The sequence below is a fragment of the Anomaloglossus baeobatrachus genome, chromosome 4 (genome assembly GCF_048569485.1).
Source record: "Anomaloglossus baeobatrachus isolate aAnoBae1 chromosome 4, aAnoBae1.hap1, whole genome shotgun sequence".
Taxonomy (NCBI): domain Eukaryota; kingdom Metazoa; phylum Chordata; class Amphibia; order Anura; family Aromobatidae; genus Anomaloglossus; species Anomaloglossus baeobatrachus.
Genome location: NC_134356.1, coordinates 666020282 through 666039652, shown reverse-complemented (window position 1 = coordinate 666039652; position 19371 = coordinate 666020282). Strand labels below are relative to the sequence as shown.

At 42.6% G+C, this 19371-nt stretch overlaps 1 protein-coding gene across 3 annotated transcripts in view; it reads left to right on the top strand.

Annotated features, from left to right (window-relative positions):
* DENND1C (DENN domain containing 1C) overlaps positions 1-19371 on the top strand; it is a 56932-nt gene that overhangs the window by 14517 nt on the left and 23044 nt on the right. For 2 of the 3 annotated variants that reach the window (XM_075343153.1, XM_075343152.1), the window contains exons 3-13: positions 5525-5568; positions 5671-5720; positions 5816-5932; positions 6053-6122; positions 6195-6275; positions 7626-7679; positions 7877-7987; positions 8128-8228; positions 8318-8363; positions 8449-8550; positions 13717-13842. In XM_075343153.1, coding sequence (XP_075199268.1) covers positions 5525-5568; positions 5671-5720; positions 5816-5932; positions 6053-6122; positions 6195-6275; positions 7626-7679; positions 7877-7987; positions 8128-8228; positions 8318-8363; positions 8449-8550; positions 13717-13842 — 902 coding nt within the window. Of the gene's footprint in view, positions 1-5524; positions 5569-5641; positions 5721-5815; positions 5933-6052; positions 6123-6194; positions 6276-7625; positions 7680-7876; positions 7988-8127; positions 8229-8317; positions 8364-8448; positions 8551-13716; positions 13843-19371 lie in introns of those variants that run through there. The other variant, XM_075343154.1, reaches the window with a different exon arrangement.

The window sequence follows — 19371 nt, the reverse complement described above, 5'->3', positions numbered from 1 at the left end:
GGTTTGATTTCTTTGCCTGTGTGGATTGGATGGGTTGTTACCGACATCTAGTGAGAAATTCCTGTTAATAGCAGCTTCAGAAATAGATTTACTTAGAAAATTTGTGACGTGTTCAATACTTATTTCCTCTGCTGTATATATAGTGTATAAATTAAAGAACCGTCTCTAATCGGAGGAAGCGTTCCTCTACAATCTGAGCGTTATGGCCCTCGTGTGTCACCTTACTACTTCCTCTGTTAGTTTTGGTCCAGTAATAGACCTGACTACAAATGGAGAAAGAGGAACCTGCCTCATCCTGTCCCAAATTGTACTTTTGGTTTTTGAGTCTGTACGTGATGTCTGCGTCGTTGCTGTATCTAAGCCGATGACGCATCTAAGCTCATGACTGAGCGAATGTGTATAAAGATCACGTCTGTAAATCTTCTATCACTCTGAATCCATGGATAAAATCTGTATTTAGTGAAGAAAGCTTTCCCCATTACTGAGATAGGAGATGACGGTTGGTGCTTTTAATATTCTATGAAGGAGGGAGGAGCTATAGGCAGACACACAATCTGCTGCAAGTTCTCCTGAAATAACAGATACACAATCTGCTGCAAGTTCTCCTGAAAGAACAGACAGAATGTGCTGCACGTTCTCCTGAGATAACAGACACACAAACTACTGCAAGTTCTTCTGAAATAACAGACACAATGTGCTGCACGCTCTCCTGAAATAACAGACACACAATCTGCTGCATGTTCTCCTGAGATTACAGACACACAATCTGCTGCAAGTTCTCCCGAAATGACAGACACACAATCTGTGGCAAGTTCTCTTGAAATGACAGACACACAATCTGCTACAAGTTCTCCTGAAATGACACACAATCTACTGCAAGTTCTCCTGAAATGACAGACACACAATCTGCTGCACGTTCTCTTGAAATGACAGACACATGATCTGCTGCAAGTTCTCTTGAAATGATAGACACACAATCTGCTGCATATTCTACTGAAATAAGACATACACAATCTGCTGTATGTTCTCCTGAAATAACAGGCACATAATCTGCTGCAAGTTCTACTGAAATAAGACACACGCAATCTGCTGCACGTTCTCCTGAAGTAACGGACACACAATCTGCTGCAAGTTCTCATGAAATAACAGATGCACAATCTGCTGCAAGTTCTCCTGAAATGATAGACACACAAACTGCTGCAAGTTCTCCTGAAATAACAGAAACAATCTGCTGCAAGTTCTCCTGAAGTGACAGACAATCTCCTGCAAGTTCTCCTTAAATAACAGACACACAATCTGCTGCAAGTTTTCCTGAAATGACAGACCCACAATCTGCTGCACGTTCTCCTGAATTGATAGACGCACAATCTTCTGCAAGTTCTTCTTAAATAACAGACACACAATCTTCTGCTGCAAGTTCTCCTGAAATGACAGACACAATCTGCTGCAAGTTCTCCTTAAATAACAGACACACAATCTGCTGCAAGTTCTCCTAAAATGATAGTTTAAGGGCATAAAAATTCAAAGTTTGAAAATTGCTAATTTTTTCAAATTTTTACCAAACTTCCATTTTTCCACAAATAAATGCAAAACATATAGTTCAAAATTTACCACTAACATCAAGTACAGTATGTCACAAAAAACAGTCTCATAATCACTGAAATCCGTTGCAGAGTTCCAGGTTCATAACCTCATAAAGTGACACTGGTCAGAATTGAAAAAAATCGTCAGGTTAGGTTAGGTTAAAAGATATGGACAAGTTTCAGGATGTCGCCATCATTCATTTTTAGCCCTTCTGATATGCCATTTGCAGCCTGACCCAAGTTTCTGATGTTTGTAGGATTGCCCCTCCGTGTAATACAGGCTGGATTTGAGCTTGGTGTGGTACCAGGTGGCTGCTGACTCTACCTGTTTTCTTGTATCAGTAAAGCTCCAATACTAAACTTGTTTCCTCTCCATCGGGTTTCCTTCTCACCTGTTTTCTCTGCCCTCTCAGAGACTATACATGCTTTCCCCCTTTTCCACTGCAGTTTTATGAACAATGCCCCCACATTGTAATCTCTAACACTGAGAGAAGTAAGGAGGGGGATCAGTGAAAGCTGTCTTAGCCAGGAGCAGAGACGTTGACAGTTTTAATATTTCTGGAAATGTACTCGGCTAGATAAAAGACTTACAGATACTCTGCAGCAGGAAAGTGGTAGAATTTTTTTTTATTCAAGACTATTTAGAACGTTTCTTAACTTTGCATCACGGGGTGACAGGAGAACTGGGCCTCCTAAGTAAACTGGCCCTCAGGCTAGGGAGGCTCTAGCTGTCCGTGATCTCAGTGATACATTTGATGGTGAGGATGTCTGGGCCGCCTTCCTATCCCTACTCCTGACCAGCCCTGATCTAATACCTTCTCCCTCCCTACAAGGGGGCCAGAACAGAACCATGTTACTACCAACAGTGATAGACAAACAGGGGAACCAAAACTATCACACAGGTCACACACACACAGAGTAATCTGATTGCCTACAGTGGTCAGCTAATGCCACCGCACAGAAGAAGAAGCCAGAAGACTGGCTAACTAACAAGCTAGATAACTGCACAAAGATTATAACCCCTCTGATATCCTAAAGCTGCTCATACACCTTTCATAACTGAGCGTTGGGTCGACAGATATTTATATTGTCTCCCCCCACACACATGCATGCTCTGTTCAGCCGAGCGTGCATACATTGCCAATATTAAGCTTCTGCCAGACACCTCAAGCATTAGCTTATCTTCCTTAAGAACAAATATTTCCCCAGCAACAGCAGTCATTGGAGAGACACAAGATCATGGATCGCTCCTGCTGAAATGATAGTGTTCAGCCTCCTCTGCACTAATGTGTATGAAAACCTTAAACCACCTTAAATTTTGGGGGTAAAATTTGAATCCTTTCTGGATCTGAGCTATTAATCTATAACCAAGAGCATCATGTACAATACCGGTCAAAAGAAAGGACACCCCTGTTCATGAAATGGTTTTCCTTTTTCTTATTGGAATGTGCACATTATAGATTCAGACTGAAGGCAACAAAACCAAGAAGGACACATATGGAAAAAAGGAGTAAAGAAACACTAGTGAAACAAACCAGATCATGTTAGATTCATCATAGCCAGCCTCTCCCTCATTTTCCCTGATGACAGCTACACCTTCTTGCCTGTCTCTCATCAGGTGTCATCTGTGATGGCTTCCATCAGCCATGAAGCAGCCACACCAGAAGTGCTGAGCGCTTGTTCACTGCTTTACCTTCACTCTGTGACCAACTCATCCCAAACCATCTCCATTGTGGTGATTGTGGAGGCCATATTCTAGTGTAGAGGCCATATCATCTGACACAGTCTCCATCGCTCCACTTCTGGGACACATAAACCTTACATCGCGGAGGGGTTTTGGGTTCATTGTGTTGTTGTACCATAAATGATGGTTCCACTGAACACAAACTAGATGGGATGGTGGTCGCTGCAGAAGGCTGTGGTCATCATGCTGGGTACCCGTGCCATAAATCTGAATTAAATCACCCAACAATGTCTCCAGCCTAGCACCCTCATCCCATCACACCTCCTCCTCCTCCATGCTTCATGGTGGCATCAGACATATAGAAACCATCCACTCACCATTTCGGTGTCTCACAAATACTTGGTGGTTGGTACCAAAAATCTAAAATTTTGATTAATGCGACAACCACAGTACAGATTTCCCCCTGCTTGGCCCACAAACATCTCATCTTGTCTGTGTTCCTCAGTAGTGGCTTCTTTGCAGCAATTTGACCTTAAAGGCCTGAGTCTCATTAGATCCTTAGGACAGTTGTGTTGCGTTGTGTCTGCTGCTTGATGCCACTGAATCCAGATGGCTGTTATCTAAGTAGCAATCTATTCACAGTTTCTAAGACAATAACGCCAATAAACTTTTTCTATGCGGTAAAGGTGATTCTTGGTCCTTGGCTTTCCTTTCTTCAGGTGGGCCTCAAGAGAGCCAGTTTTTTTATGGTATTTATTACTTCACTTGAGGACACCTTCAAGTTTCTAACACATTTCCAGATTAACTGACCTTTACTATATATCAGAAGGAATAATGGCCTGCTGTTTCTTTACTTAGTTGAGCGATTCTTGCTATATTCTGGCTTGGAATTGTTGTCAAATAGGGCTTAGCAATGTATGGAGCTGCGGGCTGGAAACCCCTGAAGGCCACATACTGCCAGGACCAGATGGAGACCCACACGCACAAGGAGACCAACAGTTCTCTTTAAACCACATCTCTTTACTGGACGCTTCATTCTCTGTCACAACTTCACTTTCCAGATAGCGGAACATATCTTCCACCACATTACAGGTTTACACAACATTATCAGACACAATTCAACTTTCCTCAGAGTTGTTTCCGATCTGACTGGGCCAGTGAGTCCCAGCACAAGCCAGTCCAGCGTTACAGCACACAATGTGACGGTCACCTTCCTTTCCTGCAGTCTCCTTAAGGGTCTCATAATGATAGGAGCAAATCTTTACACTTCCGGTTATCTAGTGGGAAAATGTTGGTTGGTTGACTACATTCACACACCAGTTAAGGTCCACCAGGTAGTTTGACGGTTGAGGGGCCTGGCTACTTGGGCTCCGTCCTTCTGCTCCTATCGTCTGAAGCCACTCCGTTCGCTGGTCACACCTTGTGTCTCTGTTCATACTTGAAGTTCACGCTATCTTGCCTTCTGTCTCCTGTCCTTCTTTGCCACAAATCACCCACTGCATGCGACCTTCATGACTTACTGACTTACACGTCCGTCACTTTCGCTCACTAGGTCTTCACTGACTTTTCTAGAATGAACCATCACTTTCCCTCTCACTTAACCCCTCCCAGTGTGTGCTACTCCCAATACTTAACTGTCTCTGACCCTGCTGGACAGAACCTCCTTACAAAACATCACATTAACATTACATTCCTACCTATAACACTGCTACACATTATACCTTACACATTACTATACATTACACCAACAAACATCACAATACAATTCATATAGCACAATATTTACAAAAGGCACAAGACACTATTCACATTCCACGACATGACACGATTGGTGTCTTCAGGAGTTGGAACCCGACAGTCATAATCCAACACTCGCATACCTATCCACTAGAAACCATTCTAGATGATGATGTGATGAAGCTGCTGAGAAATTGCCAAGGCGGTATAAGGCTATCGTCAGAGTAAAAGGTTGGTGGACTAAACTGGAACACATGTTCTGGATGGGTTTCATACATGTTCCTTTACTCCTTGTTCCTATATGTGTACCTTTTTTGGTTTTGCTGCTTTCAATTGCATTAACAGGTGTATCCAAGACCTCAACCCCTTGGACCACCAGGTTCTATCTGCGTTCCTACAGTTCACTTCACTGCAGGAATCTACTTTGTCTTGGGACATCCAGTATTTCCTTCACAGGCCGAGATAGACCTGCTCCCGATATTCTGCGCTCTTACTTATTCATATCTATGCTCCATTTCAGATCCATCGCTAAAAAGACAATTCCCAGAACATTTTGATGACCAGGTGAGAAAGAGACCCACACATGCAGTTGAACCCAAGACATCAATGCTACAAGGCTTCAATTGTGGCCACGAAGCTCATTATCTGTTCTTATCTGTGTCCTAGGACTCTGTGATGACTCTGACAAAGTTCTGCTTCCCCTTCCACGTGGAGAGGTGACCATCCCATTTTCTCCCCCATATCTTCCCCACCACCTCTAGACCCTCACTTTTCTCTGATAACTTATAATACCTTTGCCCCTATAATCCAGATGGCAGAACTCATCCGTCCAGCACTTCAGTTTTACTCTCACCGATCTTCAAGGTTACCAGCGTTTTGGGTTTTGCCGCCTGTCTGTAAATGCCAAAACCTGCACTTGTATCCTCAGGTAAGTGACGCAATGGTTACACCAATGAAGTCCATGAGAGTCAACAGACACACAATGACATATATCAGGGAAATCCGTTGATGGATAGAAGGCTTACACGTGGTGTGATCTCCTTTTCAGCTGTTTGCCATGGTTTGAGCTCTTCTACAAAGTCCTCAATAACATCGCAGAGCACTTGGTGAAGGATCAGGTACAAGAGATGTCTCCATGTATTCCCGACCACAGGTCTTCCCCACCTCTTATAATATGTCTTCTCCTACAGGTCACTGAGGTCATGAACCTCCTGCAGGTTCTGTACGACCACCATATACCCGAGGTGAACAAACCTCTGAACATTGAGATGGTAAGTCCTCCATCCTGATAGGAACACAGACTGGTCTGATATAGACAATCATTAATACCCAGGCAAACCTATGAAAGGGAGGGAGGACAAAAGGAAGCTAAGGGAAGGAATGGGGAGGGACAGAAGAGAAAGGAAAAGGAAGGAAGGAAATGAGAAAAAAGTAAGGAAGGAAAAGGAAGGTGAGGGCAGTGAGGAGGAAGGAGAGGAAAGGAAAGAAAGGCAAGAAGGGAAGAAAGGACAAAAAGGGAGGGAAGAAAGGAAAGGTGAAAGAAATAAGGATGGAGAAGAAAGAAAGAAAGAAAGAAAGAAAGAAAGAAAGAGAAATGGGACATATTAAAAGAAGGGGAGGAAAATAATGGGGAAGGAAGAAATAAAAAAGATAAGAAAAGGGGCAAAGAGAGAAGTAGGAAGGAAAGGAAAGAAAAAAAAGAAGGAAATGAATGGAGGTAAGAAAGGAAAGGGGAGAAAAATAGGGAGAGAAGGAAAGGAAGAAGGAAATACAAAGAAGGAAAGGGAATGAAAGTGAGAGAGGGAAGGAAGAAAGAAGGGAAGAAAGAAGGCAGGTTGGTAAGAAAAGAAAGAAAGAAAGGGAAGGTAGGAAGAGGAGAGAGGAAAGGAAGATGGAAGGAAAGAACAGAGGAAATAAAGAAAAAGAGCAAGGGAATGAAAAACGATGGAGGGAAAACGAAGGAGTGAACGAGGTAAGAAATGAATGAAGAAAATAGAGGGCGAGAGGAGGAAAGAAGGAAATAAAAATAGAAGGAAAGAAAAACAAAGAAAGGGAAGGGAAAGAGGGGAAGAATAAAGAGAGGGGAGAAGGAACAAGAGGGAGGAAATTAAAAAAGGAGAAAGGGAATGCGTGAGAGAGGAAGAAAAGGGAAGGAAGGGGGATTGAAGAGAAGTAAGAAAGAAAAGGGAAGGAGGCAAAGAGGGAAAAGGAAGAAGGGAAAAGAAAGAAAAGACAAAGGCAAGGAAGGCAGAAAAAGAAAGGTGTAGAAGAAAAAAGAAGAATAATTGAAGAAAGGAAGGAAATGAAGAATTGGGAAGGAGGTAGAGAAAGAAAAGAAGGGAGAGGAGTAAAGGAGAGAAAGGAAGGGTTGGAAGTGTGAGGGACGTGAGGAAGGGAAGAAAGGAAGTCAGGCAAAAAGCTAAATCACAAAAGTAATAAAGTGCAGATGTCATGGTGCAATGTTTCAGTCAGTATAACTTGTACATGTTCCTCATTTTTGCTTTATAATTTCCGGAGGGCTGACTTCCTTATTTTTTGGATGCTAGATAGATGCTTGAGAAATGTGCAAAATCATTCAGGTTTTAATAATACAGATTCTGAATATAAATGTCTGTCCGCAGCTTTCATATTTCGTTGCTCCGGATCCTACAAAACTTTCATCAATACCGGAGAATGTGAGTTACTGAAGTGTTGTCCTGTCCACCCCCGGCCTCCTCAATCACTTGTCATCAGATGGGACAAGACTGTTTATACTAATGAATATCTGTATTGTTGTTTTACCCCAATATTGGACTTTCTTCTCTGTTATTGCTATTATTTGGCGGCCTATCCCCTTACTTGTGTGTACATCTTTCCTCTGCTCTTTGTCCAGAGAAATCTGACGGAGTTCCTGGTGGCGGTGCAGGTGGACACGATGCTGCAGATGTACGCCAGCTTGTTGTGCGAGAGACGGATCCTCATCACGTCTAGTAAACTCAGTACGGTAAGAATTAGACACCGGTCATGGCCACCGTGTCATATCGCGAGAAATTTTTCAAATATATTTCTTTCTTGTTTTTTTATATTTATATTATTCTGGATCGTCCTCCTGTGCTGATGTATTTAATTTCTCTTCTGCGACAGCTCACGGCCTGCGTTCATGCCTCTGCGGCTCTCCTGTATCCCATGTACTGGCAGCATATCTACATTCCCACACTACCGCCTCATCTTCTGGATTACTGTAGGTCTGTCAGCTGTTCAGTACTTTGCCAGTCTGTAATTTCCGCTCACCCGTCTAACCAAATCTAACCCCATGCTAAATATTTCAACTTAGTGCCCCCATGCCCTTCTTGATTGGGGTCCACAGCAGTTTGATGGAGGTACGTCGTTCTGGTACTGTTAACATTAGTCACAATTTCCTGAATTTTAGACTTAATGATCTTCTTACTGCTCCCTACTATACAGCAAGTGAACACCGGAGTCCTGGAAGACGTCGTAGTGTTTAACATGGACACCAACAACTTGGAGACACCATTTCAGGATCTGGATAATCTCCCTCCACATGTGGTAAGACCCCTGTAGGGTATATATTGGCCATCACAGTATGACCAAATATGAATCAATGTCACTGGCTTTGGTGCAAATGAAGGTGACAATAAGATCTCTGGTGAGGAACAGGAAGACAACACCTCAAAAGGGAACAAATTTATGGGTGGTGACCACAGACAATTCCTCTCTCCTTCTTCTTGGATGGTTCTTCTCTAGTTTTGTTTTATAGTTAGTGACCACAGACAATTCCTCTCTCCTTCTTCTTGGATGGTTCTTCTCTAGTTTTGTTTTATAGTTAGTGACCACAGACAATTCCTCTCTCCTTCTTCTTGGATGGTTCTTCTCTAGTTTTCTTTTATAGGTGGTGACCACAGACAATTCCTCTCTCCTTCTTCTTGGATGGTTCTTCTCTAGTTTTGTGTTATAGGTAGTGACCACAGACAATTCCTCTCTGCTTCTTCTTGGATGGTTCTTCTCTAGTTTTGTGTTATAGGTGGTGACCACAGACAATCCCTCTCTGCTTCGTCTTCCTGACTGGTTCTTCTCTAGTTTGTCATTATAGGTAGTGACCACAGACAATTCCTCTCCTTTGTCTTCTTGACTGGTTCTTCTGTAGTTTTGCTTTATAGGTGGTGACCACAGACAATTCCTCTCTCCTTCGTCTTCCTGACTGGTTTTTCTCTAGTTTTGTTTTATAGTTAGTGACCACAGACAATTCCTCTGTCCTTCTTCTTGAATGGTTCTTCTCTAGTTTTGTCATTATAGGTAGTGACTACAGAAAATTCCTCTCTCATTCATCTTCCTGACTGGTTCTTCTCTAGTTTTGTTTTATAGGTAGTTGTGGCGCCCTGGACTAGCCAGGTCGTCACAGGTACTGCAACAACACACCCCACACCCCGAGATAGGCACACCAGTCACACACAAATCCTTGTTGCCTCCCTCCAGGGGCTGATGTCCACACCAGGTGGGGTGGAGCCAGGCGGTTGGCCCCACCCACCGAGGAGTTCACAGTCCTGGAGGCGGGAAAGGAAGTCAGAACAGTGTAGTCGAGGAGAGAGTAGTTAGGGAGAGTGAAGGAGAAGGAGTAGGAGAGGAGCAGTCTGACCGTGTCCGGGTAAGTGGCCCGGGCACCGAGAGCAAGCTTGGCAGACGGTGGTGGCCGTCTGCAGGAGAGGCCAATTGACAAGGAACCGTAGGACCGGGGACGGGCGGTGGCCCGCCGGTACCGAACCGGGGAGCGAAGAGAAGCCAGCACAAATCGGCAGGGCCTACGGACCCCGACCAGGCTTGGAGTCGCCGTTAAACCGGTCAAATCCGTTAGCGACCGGAACCTATGGGGTTTCCTAGCAGCAAAGACCCGACTGAAGGCAACCGTCCAAACCGAGAAAGGGAAATACAGCTACCGCCACAGCTAGGATTCCCAGGGCCAGAGCCTGCGGGCAAAAGGGGCTCATATCCAAGCTGGGGAACGGGTTACTGGTGGGAAGCCATCAGGACCGAAGATACACAACAGGTGCAGGGAAAGGCAGCCACTACCAACCTACCTGGAGTAACCACAGCAGCCGGCTGCAGGACCCGTCCATTCAGCTGTTTGTTTTACCGGAGACTCTGTATCCATTCTTGGCTGAGTGAATACCACCGTGCCTTCTGGCACCGCGCTTCCCCCGCGACCCTGCACCACGCCAACCCTGCCTCCCTGTCTCACCTCACCGGGCCCCGGGACCACCAACCCCCCTACCCACGGAGGGGAGAGAAACATCTAGGCTGCTCCCTGTCATCGCTCCCAGGATCCCCGTCCAGAGCAGCGGTGGTGCCCTAACCTCACCACACACCGTGGGTGGCGTCACGGACCAACTCCCCAAACCCAAACAACCAACTCCCCTTTTCACTCACGGGCGAGGAGCGCCGCTCGAGTCCCCAGATCTGGCCCACCGCTCGAGCCACCGAGCAGCAGCCGCAGAAGCGCCGGACCCGAGCGTGGTGAGTGCAGCGCCTCCCCGCCCGCGACATAGTGACCACAGACAATTCCTCTCATCTTCATCTTCCTGACTGGTTCTTCTCTAGTTTTATAGATGGTGACTACAGACAATTCCTCTCTTCTTCATCTTCCTGACTGTTTCTTCTCTAGTTTTGTTTTTTAGGCAGTAACCACAGACAATTCCTCTCTGTTTATTTGTTCTGACTGTTTGTTCTTTAGTTTTGCCTTTTCCTCGTGTTTTGATCATTACTGGTAGCATGAGGCGATACCTGCAGCCGCTTGAGATTGTACAGTTAGTCCTGCTCCATCAGGATAGCACAAGACGTTTTCCATTGTGTCACCAGAGAATGGAGCAGATACAAGGACATGTCATTATTACACGAGGAGAGCTGGAGAGGGCCAGAGAAGAGCATCAGCCCAGCAGCAGGTCCAAGGTCTGCTAATTTATGCGAGGAGGGACAGGAAGAGACTGCCAGAGCCCTAAAAAATTACCTCCAGCTTTCGGTGTGCATGTCTCTAAATTGTCAAAGACAGACTCCATGAGGGTCCAACATCCTGTAGTGGGACCTGTGCTCACAGTCAAGCTCTACATAGTTTGATTAGAAACAACACAGAAGACCAAAATTATCAAGTCCATCAGTGAGCACGTGAGAAAGGCAGGAAAGAATTCCATAGTGGCCATTATACTGCCTGCAGCATCATCCAGCATGACCAGTATGGCAGTGGCTCAGTGATGTTCTTGCCAGGGCCAAACAAACCTCCTAGTGACACCAATGGTTCCCTGACTGCGGTTAGATCTCGGTATTAAATCCTCAGAGCCACTGCCTGGGTTTCTCCTGGTGAAGAACAATGACGGTCCTTATGTGGCCAGAATATGCCAGCATAGGGTACTGGATGATGGAGGGATTGATGACAGTGATGGTCCTCACGGTTCCCGGACCTGAATCCAATAGAGAACCTCTGGGATATTACATATCAGTGCAGCCGAGGTCACCAAATACTAGAGACTGGCCAGAAGATCACTGGTGTCCCGATTCATGTCTGGGAGGAGATCACCGAGGACACCATACACACCACTGATCACATTATGGGATGTCAGGAGTAGATACCGACACATGGGGGCAATACACACTACTGATCACATTATGGGATGTCAGGTGTACATGTGCCGCCCCCGTGGGAGCAGCCTAGCTGCTCGGATCCGGGTTCACTGTGGCTCGAGGGTCTCTGGACCCGGGGTCGTGCGGCAACTCAAATGAAGGAGGTATTTATAGGGGAATGGATATATATAGTTTGTGACGCCACCCGTGGTGTACGGTAATTTGGGAAGTACCGCTGCTGCCGTTGGGAGCACCCAGGGTGATGAAGTTGGGCAGCAAGGTGTCGTAGCCCTCCACGGGTAGGGGGAATGCCCCGGGACTCGGTGTGGGGGATGCCGTGGGGTGCAGGGGTCACTCTCGTACTCACTCAGTCAATAAGCAGACGCTGACAACCGGTAAACCAACTCTCTGGTGCCGCTGCCGCTGAGGGGAGCTCATCCGGGTCCCGTCCCCTATAGTGTTGCCTGGTGATCCGTGACCTGCCTCCTGGCACTAAGTTTAACTTCAACGTGGCGGCCCAGTAGTATGGAACTTGCCGGGCCCTGCTCCCCGCTATGGCTAAGTGTGGAAACTTCCTCTCAGGGCTCATGCTAGGGATTTTCTGGACCATTTTGGATTGGAAAGTCCTATCCCCCTTGTTGCGCTAATGCCCCGATTCTGGAGCGGGTGGGAACAGATCATAAAGGCTCTGTTCTCCTCAGGTGAATTGTCGGGTTGCCTGAAGCTACTCCCCAACCTAGGGTCCATGTACCCCGTCGTGCCTTCAGTTCCAGACCAGTGATAGTGCTAGGCTGTCGGCTGTCCTCCTCAACAGGTCCAGGCACCTCGCCACAATCCCTTGCGACCGGGGGTCCGACTGCGCTAGGCCCAGCCCACCGTCTGCAACCTAGACAGCTTCTCGAGGACCCACCGCTCCCAACCTCCTCTCACTCTCACTCTGACTCTGACTTTGACTGACTACACTCCTCACCTCCCCTCCCTGACCCCCCAGGTGGGCAACTCTATTCCACTCAAGCCGTCCACTGGTGTGCCTGGTGGGTGTGGTGCAGGGTGTATCTAGGATTTGATTTACTGTTGGAGGCAACACTATTTAGATAGGGACCCAGAACCATGAGGGACTTGGTATACTGCACAGGAGGGCAGTTTGCGCAGTACCCTGTGACAACCTGATAGTCCAGGGACGTCACATATATACAGACATACAGACACATGGGGCCATACACACTACTGATCACATTATGGGATGTCAGGAGTACATACAGACATGTAGGGGCCATACACACTACTAATCATATTATGGGATGTCAGGAAATAATACAGGCAGATGTGGGCCATACACAGTACTGATCACATTATGGGATGTCAGGAATACATACAGATGTGGGGCCATACATACTAATGATCACATTATGGGATGTTAGGAGTATATACAGCCACGTGGGGCCATACACACTACTGATCACATTATGGGATGTCAGCAGTACAGAGACACGTAGGGGTTATAGACATTACTGGGCACATTATGGGATGTCAGGAATACATACAGACTCGTGGGTGCCATACACACTACTGATCACATTATGGGATGTCAGGAATATACACAGACACATGGGGGCCATAAACAGTTCTGGGCACAATATGGGATGTCAGGATTACATACAGGACACATGGGGGCCATACACACTACTGATCACATTATGGGATGTCAGGAATACACACAAACACATGGAGGCCACACACAGTACTGATCATATTATGGGATGTCAGGAGTACATACAGACATGTGGGTGCCATACACACACACACACATCATGGGTTGCTGTGATCAAATTCACACATATTGGATCCACCTTCTGTGATTTTTGGGGTGATTTGAGCTCAACCCCAGTTGCTCGATGACTTGGTTTCCATTGACCATTAATAACACAACTTATGTTAGTAAAGATTTAAACCTTAATCTTTTATTCTTTAGAATTCCATGTGTGATATATGTGTTATCTTCACGTATTTGAGCTGTGTATACGCCGCATACATCTATATCTCTGTATCCTACCATAACCGGTCCGTACCTAATGAGCGCCATAACAAACCTTTTCTTCTCCGCAGGTTTCGCTGCTGAAACTACGTTTGACGAAACAGTCGTCGTTGATGGGTGATGGGGTGTCCCGTGCATTTCTTGGAGCCCAGGCTCTTCTGTTCGGCAGCTACAGGGAGGCACTCATCTGTACCCCGGTAAGTGCTGCCATTGGTGTTACCAGGAATGGATGAGGCGGTGATGTATAGTCCTGCTATAATCTGTCACGATACATAAGGCCGGCATTAAAGGCTTATAGGATATTAATGGGAATCCTTTAGTTTGTGGGGTCAGTACATGATCACGCTGGGCCCCCTGTGTTGGGTGTAAGCCCCCGTGTCAGGCATCACTGGTAATCTCCAGCAGTAATTGCCGCAGTATAAATCTCTGTAATGGGCGATCGGGGACATGTACCCATCTCTACGCACCATTAGAAGCTGCCGAGCACGTTACTTATTTATCATGTATATGTCTACTGCCATCACGCCATGAATTATTAACACCTCCTCCCATCATGCTAGGAGGGATCATTTCTTCTTAAAGGAGCAGTAATTTTACGTAACATTTCCCGAAATGGAAATATTATGTAATTAAGGTACTCTGTGGGTATTGTTTTATAATTCTAGTTGTCCAAGCGATATCAGCACCAAGACGTCCTCGCGGCTTTGATTCTGGAACGTCGTGAGACTTGATCATACACAGGTCGACCATCAGCTCTTCTCAGTAGTTTGTTGAGGGCCTTCTGACCTAGGAGTGCTTCTTCGAGCACTATATTGAATTCCTTTAGTTGTACTCTCCATCAAGTCTTCTTGATATAACACGGCAGTAGATCACCAGGCCTTTCTACCGTGCAGTAATGTGGCTCCAATGAAGGAGCCTCACTGAATCATCCCGCAATGTCCTTCTACCGACACCAGCACTGGGCAGTATGCTTAGTTTGGAACCTCAGTTGACATTTGTCCGTCTGGGGTGTCCCTGATGGCAAAATACATAACCAACGGCATGACTTTCAACATCACTGATACACACAAATATAGTACACACTACAAATACATAATATAGACAATTACACAATGCAAACATCAAATACAAAATACAGACAAATAGACAATGCAGACAGGAAATACCCCATACAGACAACATGTACACAATACAGACATCAAATACAAAATACAGACAAATACACAATACAGACAAGTACACAATACAGACGTCAAATACACAATACAGACAACAAATACAAAATACAGACAAATACACAATACAGACAACATGTACACAATACAGACGTCAAATACACAATACAGACATCAAATACACAATACAGACATCAAATACACAATACAGACATCAAATACACAATACAGACATCAAATACACAATACAGACGTCAAATACACAATACAGACGTCAAATACACAATATAGACATCAGATACACAATAAAGGCAACATGTACACAATACAGACATCAAATACACAATACAGACATCAAATACACAATACAGACAAGAAGTACACAATACAGACATCAAATACACAATACAGACGTCAAATACACAACACAGACGTCAAATACACAATATAGACATCAAATACACAATACAGACAAGAAGTACACAATACAGACATCAAATACACAATACAGACATTAAATACACAATACAGACGTCAAATACACAATACAGACGTCAAATACACAATATAGACATCAGATACACAATAAAGGCAACATGTACACAATACAGACATCAAATACACAATACAGACATCAAATACACAATACAGACAAGTACACAATCCAGACATCAAATACACAATCCAGACATCAAATACACAATACAGACATCAAATACACAATACAGACATCAAATACACAATAGAGACGTCAAATACACAATACAGACGTCAAATACACAATCCAGACATCAAATACACAATACAGACATCAAATACACAATACAGACAAATACACAATACAGACAAGAAGTACACAATACAGACATCAAATACACAATACAGACATCAGATACACAATACAGACATCAGATACACAATACAGACATCAAATACACAATACAGACATCAGATACACAATACAGACATCAGATACACAATACAGACAAGAAGTACACAATACAGACAAATACACAATACAGACAAGTACACAATACAGACATCAAATATACAATACAGACATCAAATACACAATCCAGACATCAAATACACAATACAGACATCAAATACACAATACAGACATCAAATACACAATACAGACGTCAAATACACAATATAGACATCAAATACACAATAAAGGCAACAAGTACACAATCCAGACATCAAATACACAATACAGACATCAAATACACAATACAGACAAGAAGTACACAATACAGACATCAAATATACAATACAGACATCAGATACACAATACAGACAAGTACACAATACAGACATCAAATACACAATACAGACAAGTACACAATACAGACATCAAATACACAATACAGACAAATACACAATACAGACAAATACACAATCCAGACATCAAATACACAATACAGACATCAAATACACAATACAGACAACAAGTACACAATCCAGACATCAAATACACAATACAGACATCAAATACACAATACAGACATCAAATATACAATACAGACATCAGATACACAATAAAGACATCAAATACACAATACAGACAACAAGTACACAATCCAGACATCAAATACACAATACAGACATCAAATACACAATACAGACAAATACACAATACAGACAAATACACAATCCAGACATCAAATACACAATACAGACATCAGATACACAATACAGACAAGAAGTACACAATACAGACATCAAATATACAATACAGACATCAGATACACAATACAGACAAATACACAATACAGACAAATACACAATACAGACAAATACACAATACAGACAAATACACAATCCAGACATCAAATACACAATACAGACAAGAAGTACACAATACAGACATCAAATACACAATACAGACAACAAGTACACAATAGAGACATCAAATACACAATACAGACAAGAAGTACACAATCCAGACATCAAATACACAATACAGACAAGAAGTACACAATACAGACATCAAATACACAATACAGACATCAAATACACAATACAGACAAGAAGTACACAATACAGACATCAAATATACAATACAGACATCAGATACACAATACAGACATCAAATACACAATACAGACATCAAATACACAATACAGACATCAAATATACAATACAGACATCAGATACACAATACAGACATCAAATACACAATACAGACATCAAATACACAATACAGACATCAAATACACAATACAGACAAATACACAATACAGACAAATACACAATACAGACAAATACACAATACAGACAAATACACGATCCAGACATCAAATACACAATACAGACAAGAAGTACACAATACAGACATCAAATACACAATACAGACATCAGATACACAATACAGACATCAGATACACAATACAGACATCAAATACACAATACAGACATCAGATACACAATACAGACAAGAAGTACACAATACAGACATCAAATACACAATACAGACATCAGATACACAATACAGACAAGAAGTACACAATACAGACAAATACACAATACAGACAAGTACACAATACAGACATCAAATATACAATACAGACATCAAATACACAATCCAGACATCAAATACACAATACAGACATCAAATACACAATCCAGACATCAAATACACAATCCAGACATCAAATACACAATACAGACATCAAATACACAATACAGACATCAAATACACAATAGAGACGTCAAATACACAATACAGACGTCAAATACACAATCCAGACATCAAATACACAATACAGACATCAAATACACAATACAGACAAATACACAATACAGACAAGAAGTACACAATACAGACATCAAATACACAATACAGACATCAGATACACAATACAGACATCAGATACACAATACAGACATCAAATACACAATACAGACATCAGATACACAATACAGACATCAGATACACAATACAGACAAGAAGTACACAATACAGACAAATACACAATACAGACAAGTACACAATACAGACATCAAATATACAATACAGACATCAAATACACAATCCAGACATCAAATACACAATACAGACATCAAATACACAATACAGACATCAAATACACAATACAGACGTCAAATACACAATATAGACATCAAATACACAATAAAGGCAACAAGTACACAATCCAGACATCAAATACACAATACAGACATCAAATACACAATACAGACAAGAAGTACACAATACAGACATCAAATATACAATACAGACATCAGATACACAATACAGACAAGTACACAATACAGACATCAAATACACAATACAGACAAGTACACAATACAGACATCAAATACACAATACAGACAAATACACAATACAGACAAATACACAATCCAGACATCAAATACACAATACAGACATCAAATACACAATACAGACAACAAGTACACAATCCAGACATCAAATACACAATACAGACATCAAATACACAATACAGACATCAAATATACAATACAGACATCAGATACACAATAAAGACATCAAATACACAATACAGACAACAAGTACACAATCCAGACATCAAATACACAATACAGACATCAAATACACAATACAGACAAATACACAATACAGACAAATACACAATCCAGACATCAAATACACAATACAGACATCAGATACACAATACAGACAGGAAGTACACAATACAGACATCAAATATACAATACAGACATCAGATACACAATACAGACAAATACACAATACAGACAAATACACAATACAGACAAATACACAATACAGACAAATACACAATCCAGACATCAAATACACAATACAGACAAGAAGTACACAATACAGACATCAAATACACAATACAGACAACAAGTACACAATAGAGACATCAAATACACAATACAGACAAGAAGTACACAATCCAGACATCAAATACACAATACAGACAAGAAGTACACAATACAGACATCAAATACACAATACAGACATCAAATACACAATACAGACAAGAAGTACACAATACAGACATCAAATATACAATACAGACATCAGATACACAATACAGACATCAAATACACAATACAGACATCAAATACACAATACAGACATCAAATATACAATACAGACATCAGATACACAATACAGACATCAAATACACAATACAGACATCAAATACACAATACAGACATCAAATACACAATACAGACAAATACACAATACAGACAAATACACAATACAGACAAATACACAATACAGACAAATACACGATCCAGACATCAAATACACAATACAGACAAGAAGTACACAATACAGACATCAAATACACAATACAGACATCAGATACACAATACAGACATCAGATACACAATACAGACATCAAATACACAATACAGACATCAGATACACAATACAGACAAGAAGTACACAATACAGACATCAAATACACAATACAGACATCAGATACACAATACAGACAAGAAGTACACAATACAGACAAATACACAATACAGACAAGTACACAATACAGACATCAAATATACAATACAGACATCAAATACACAATC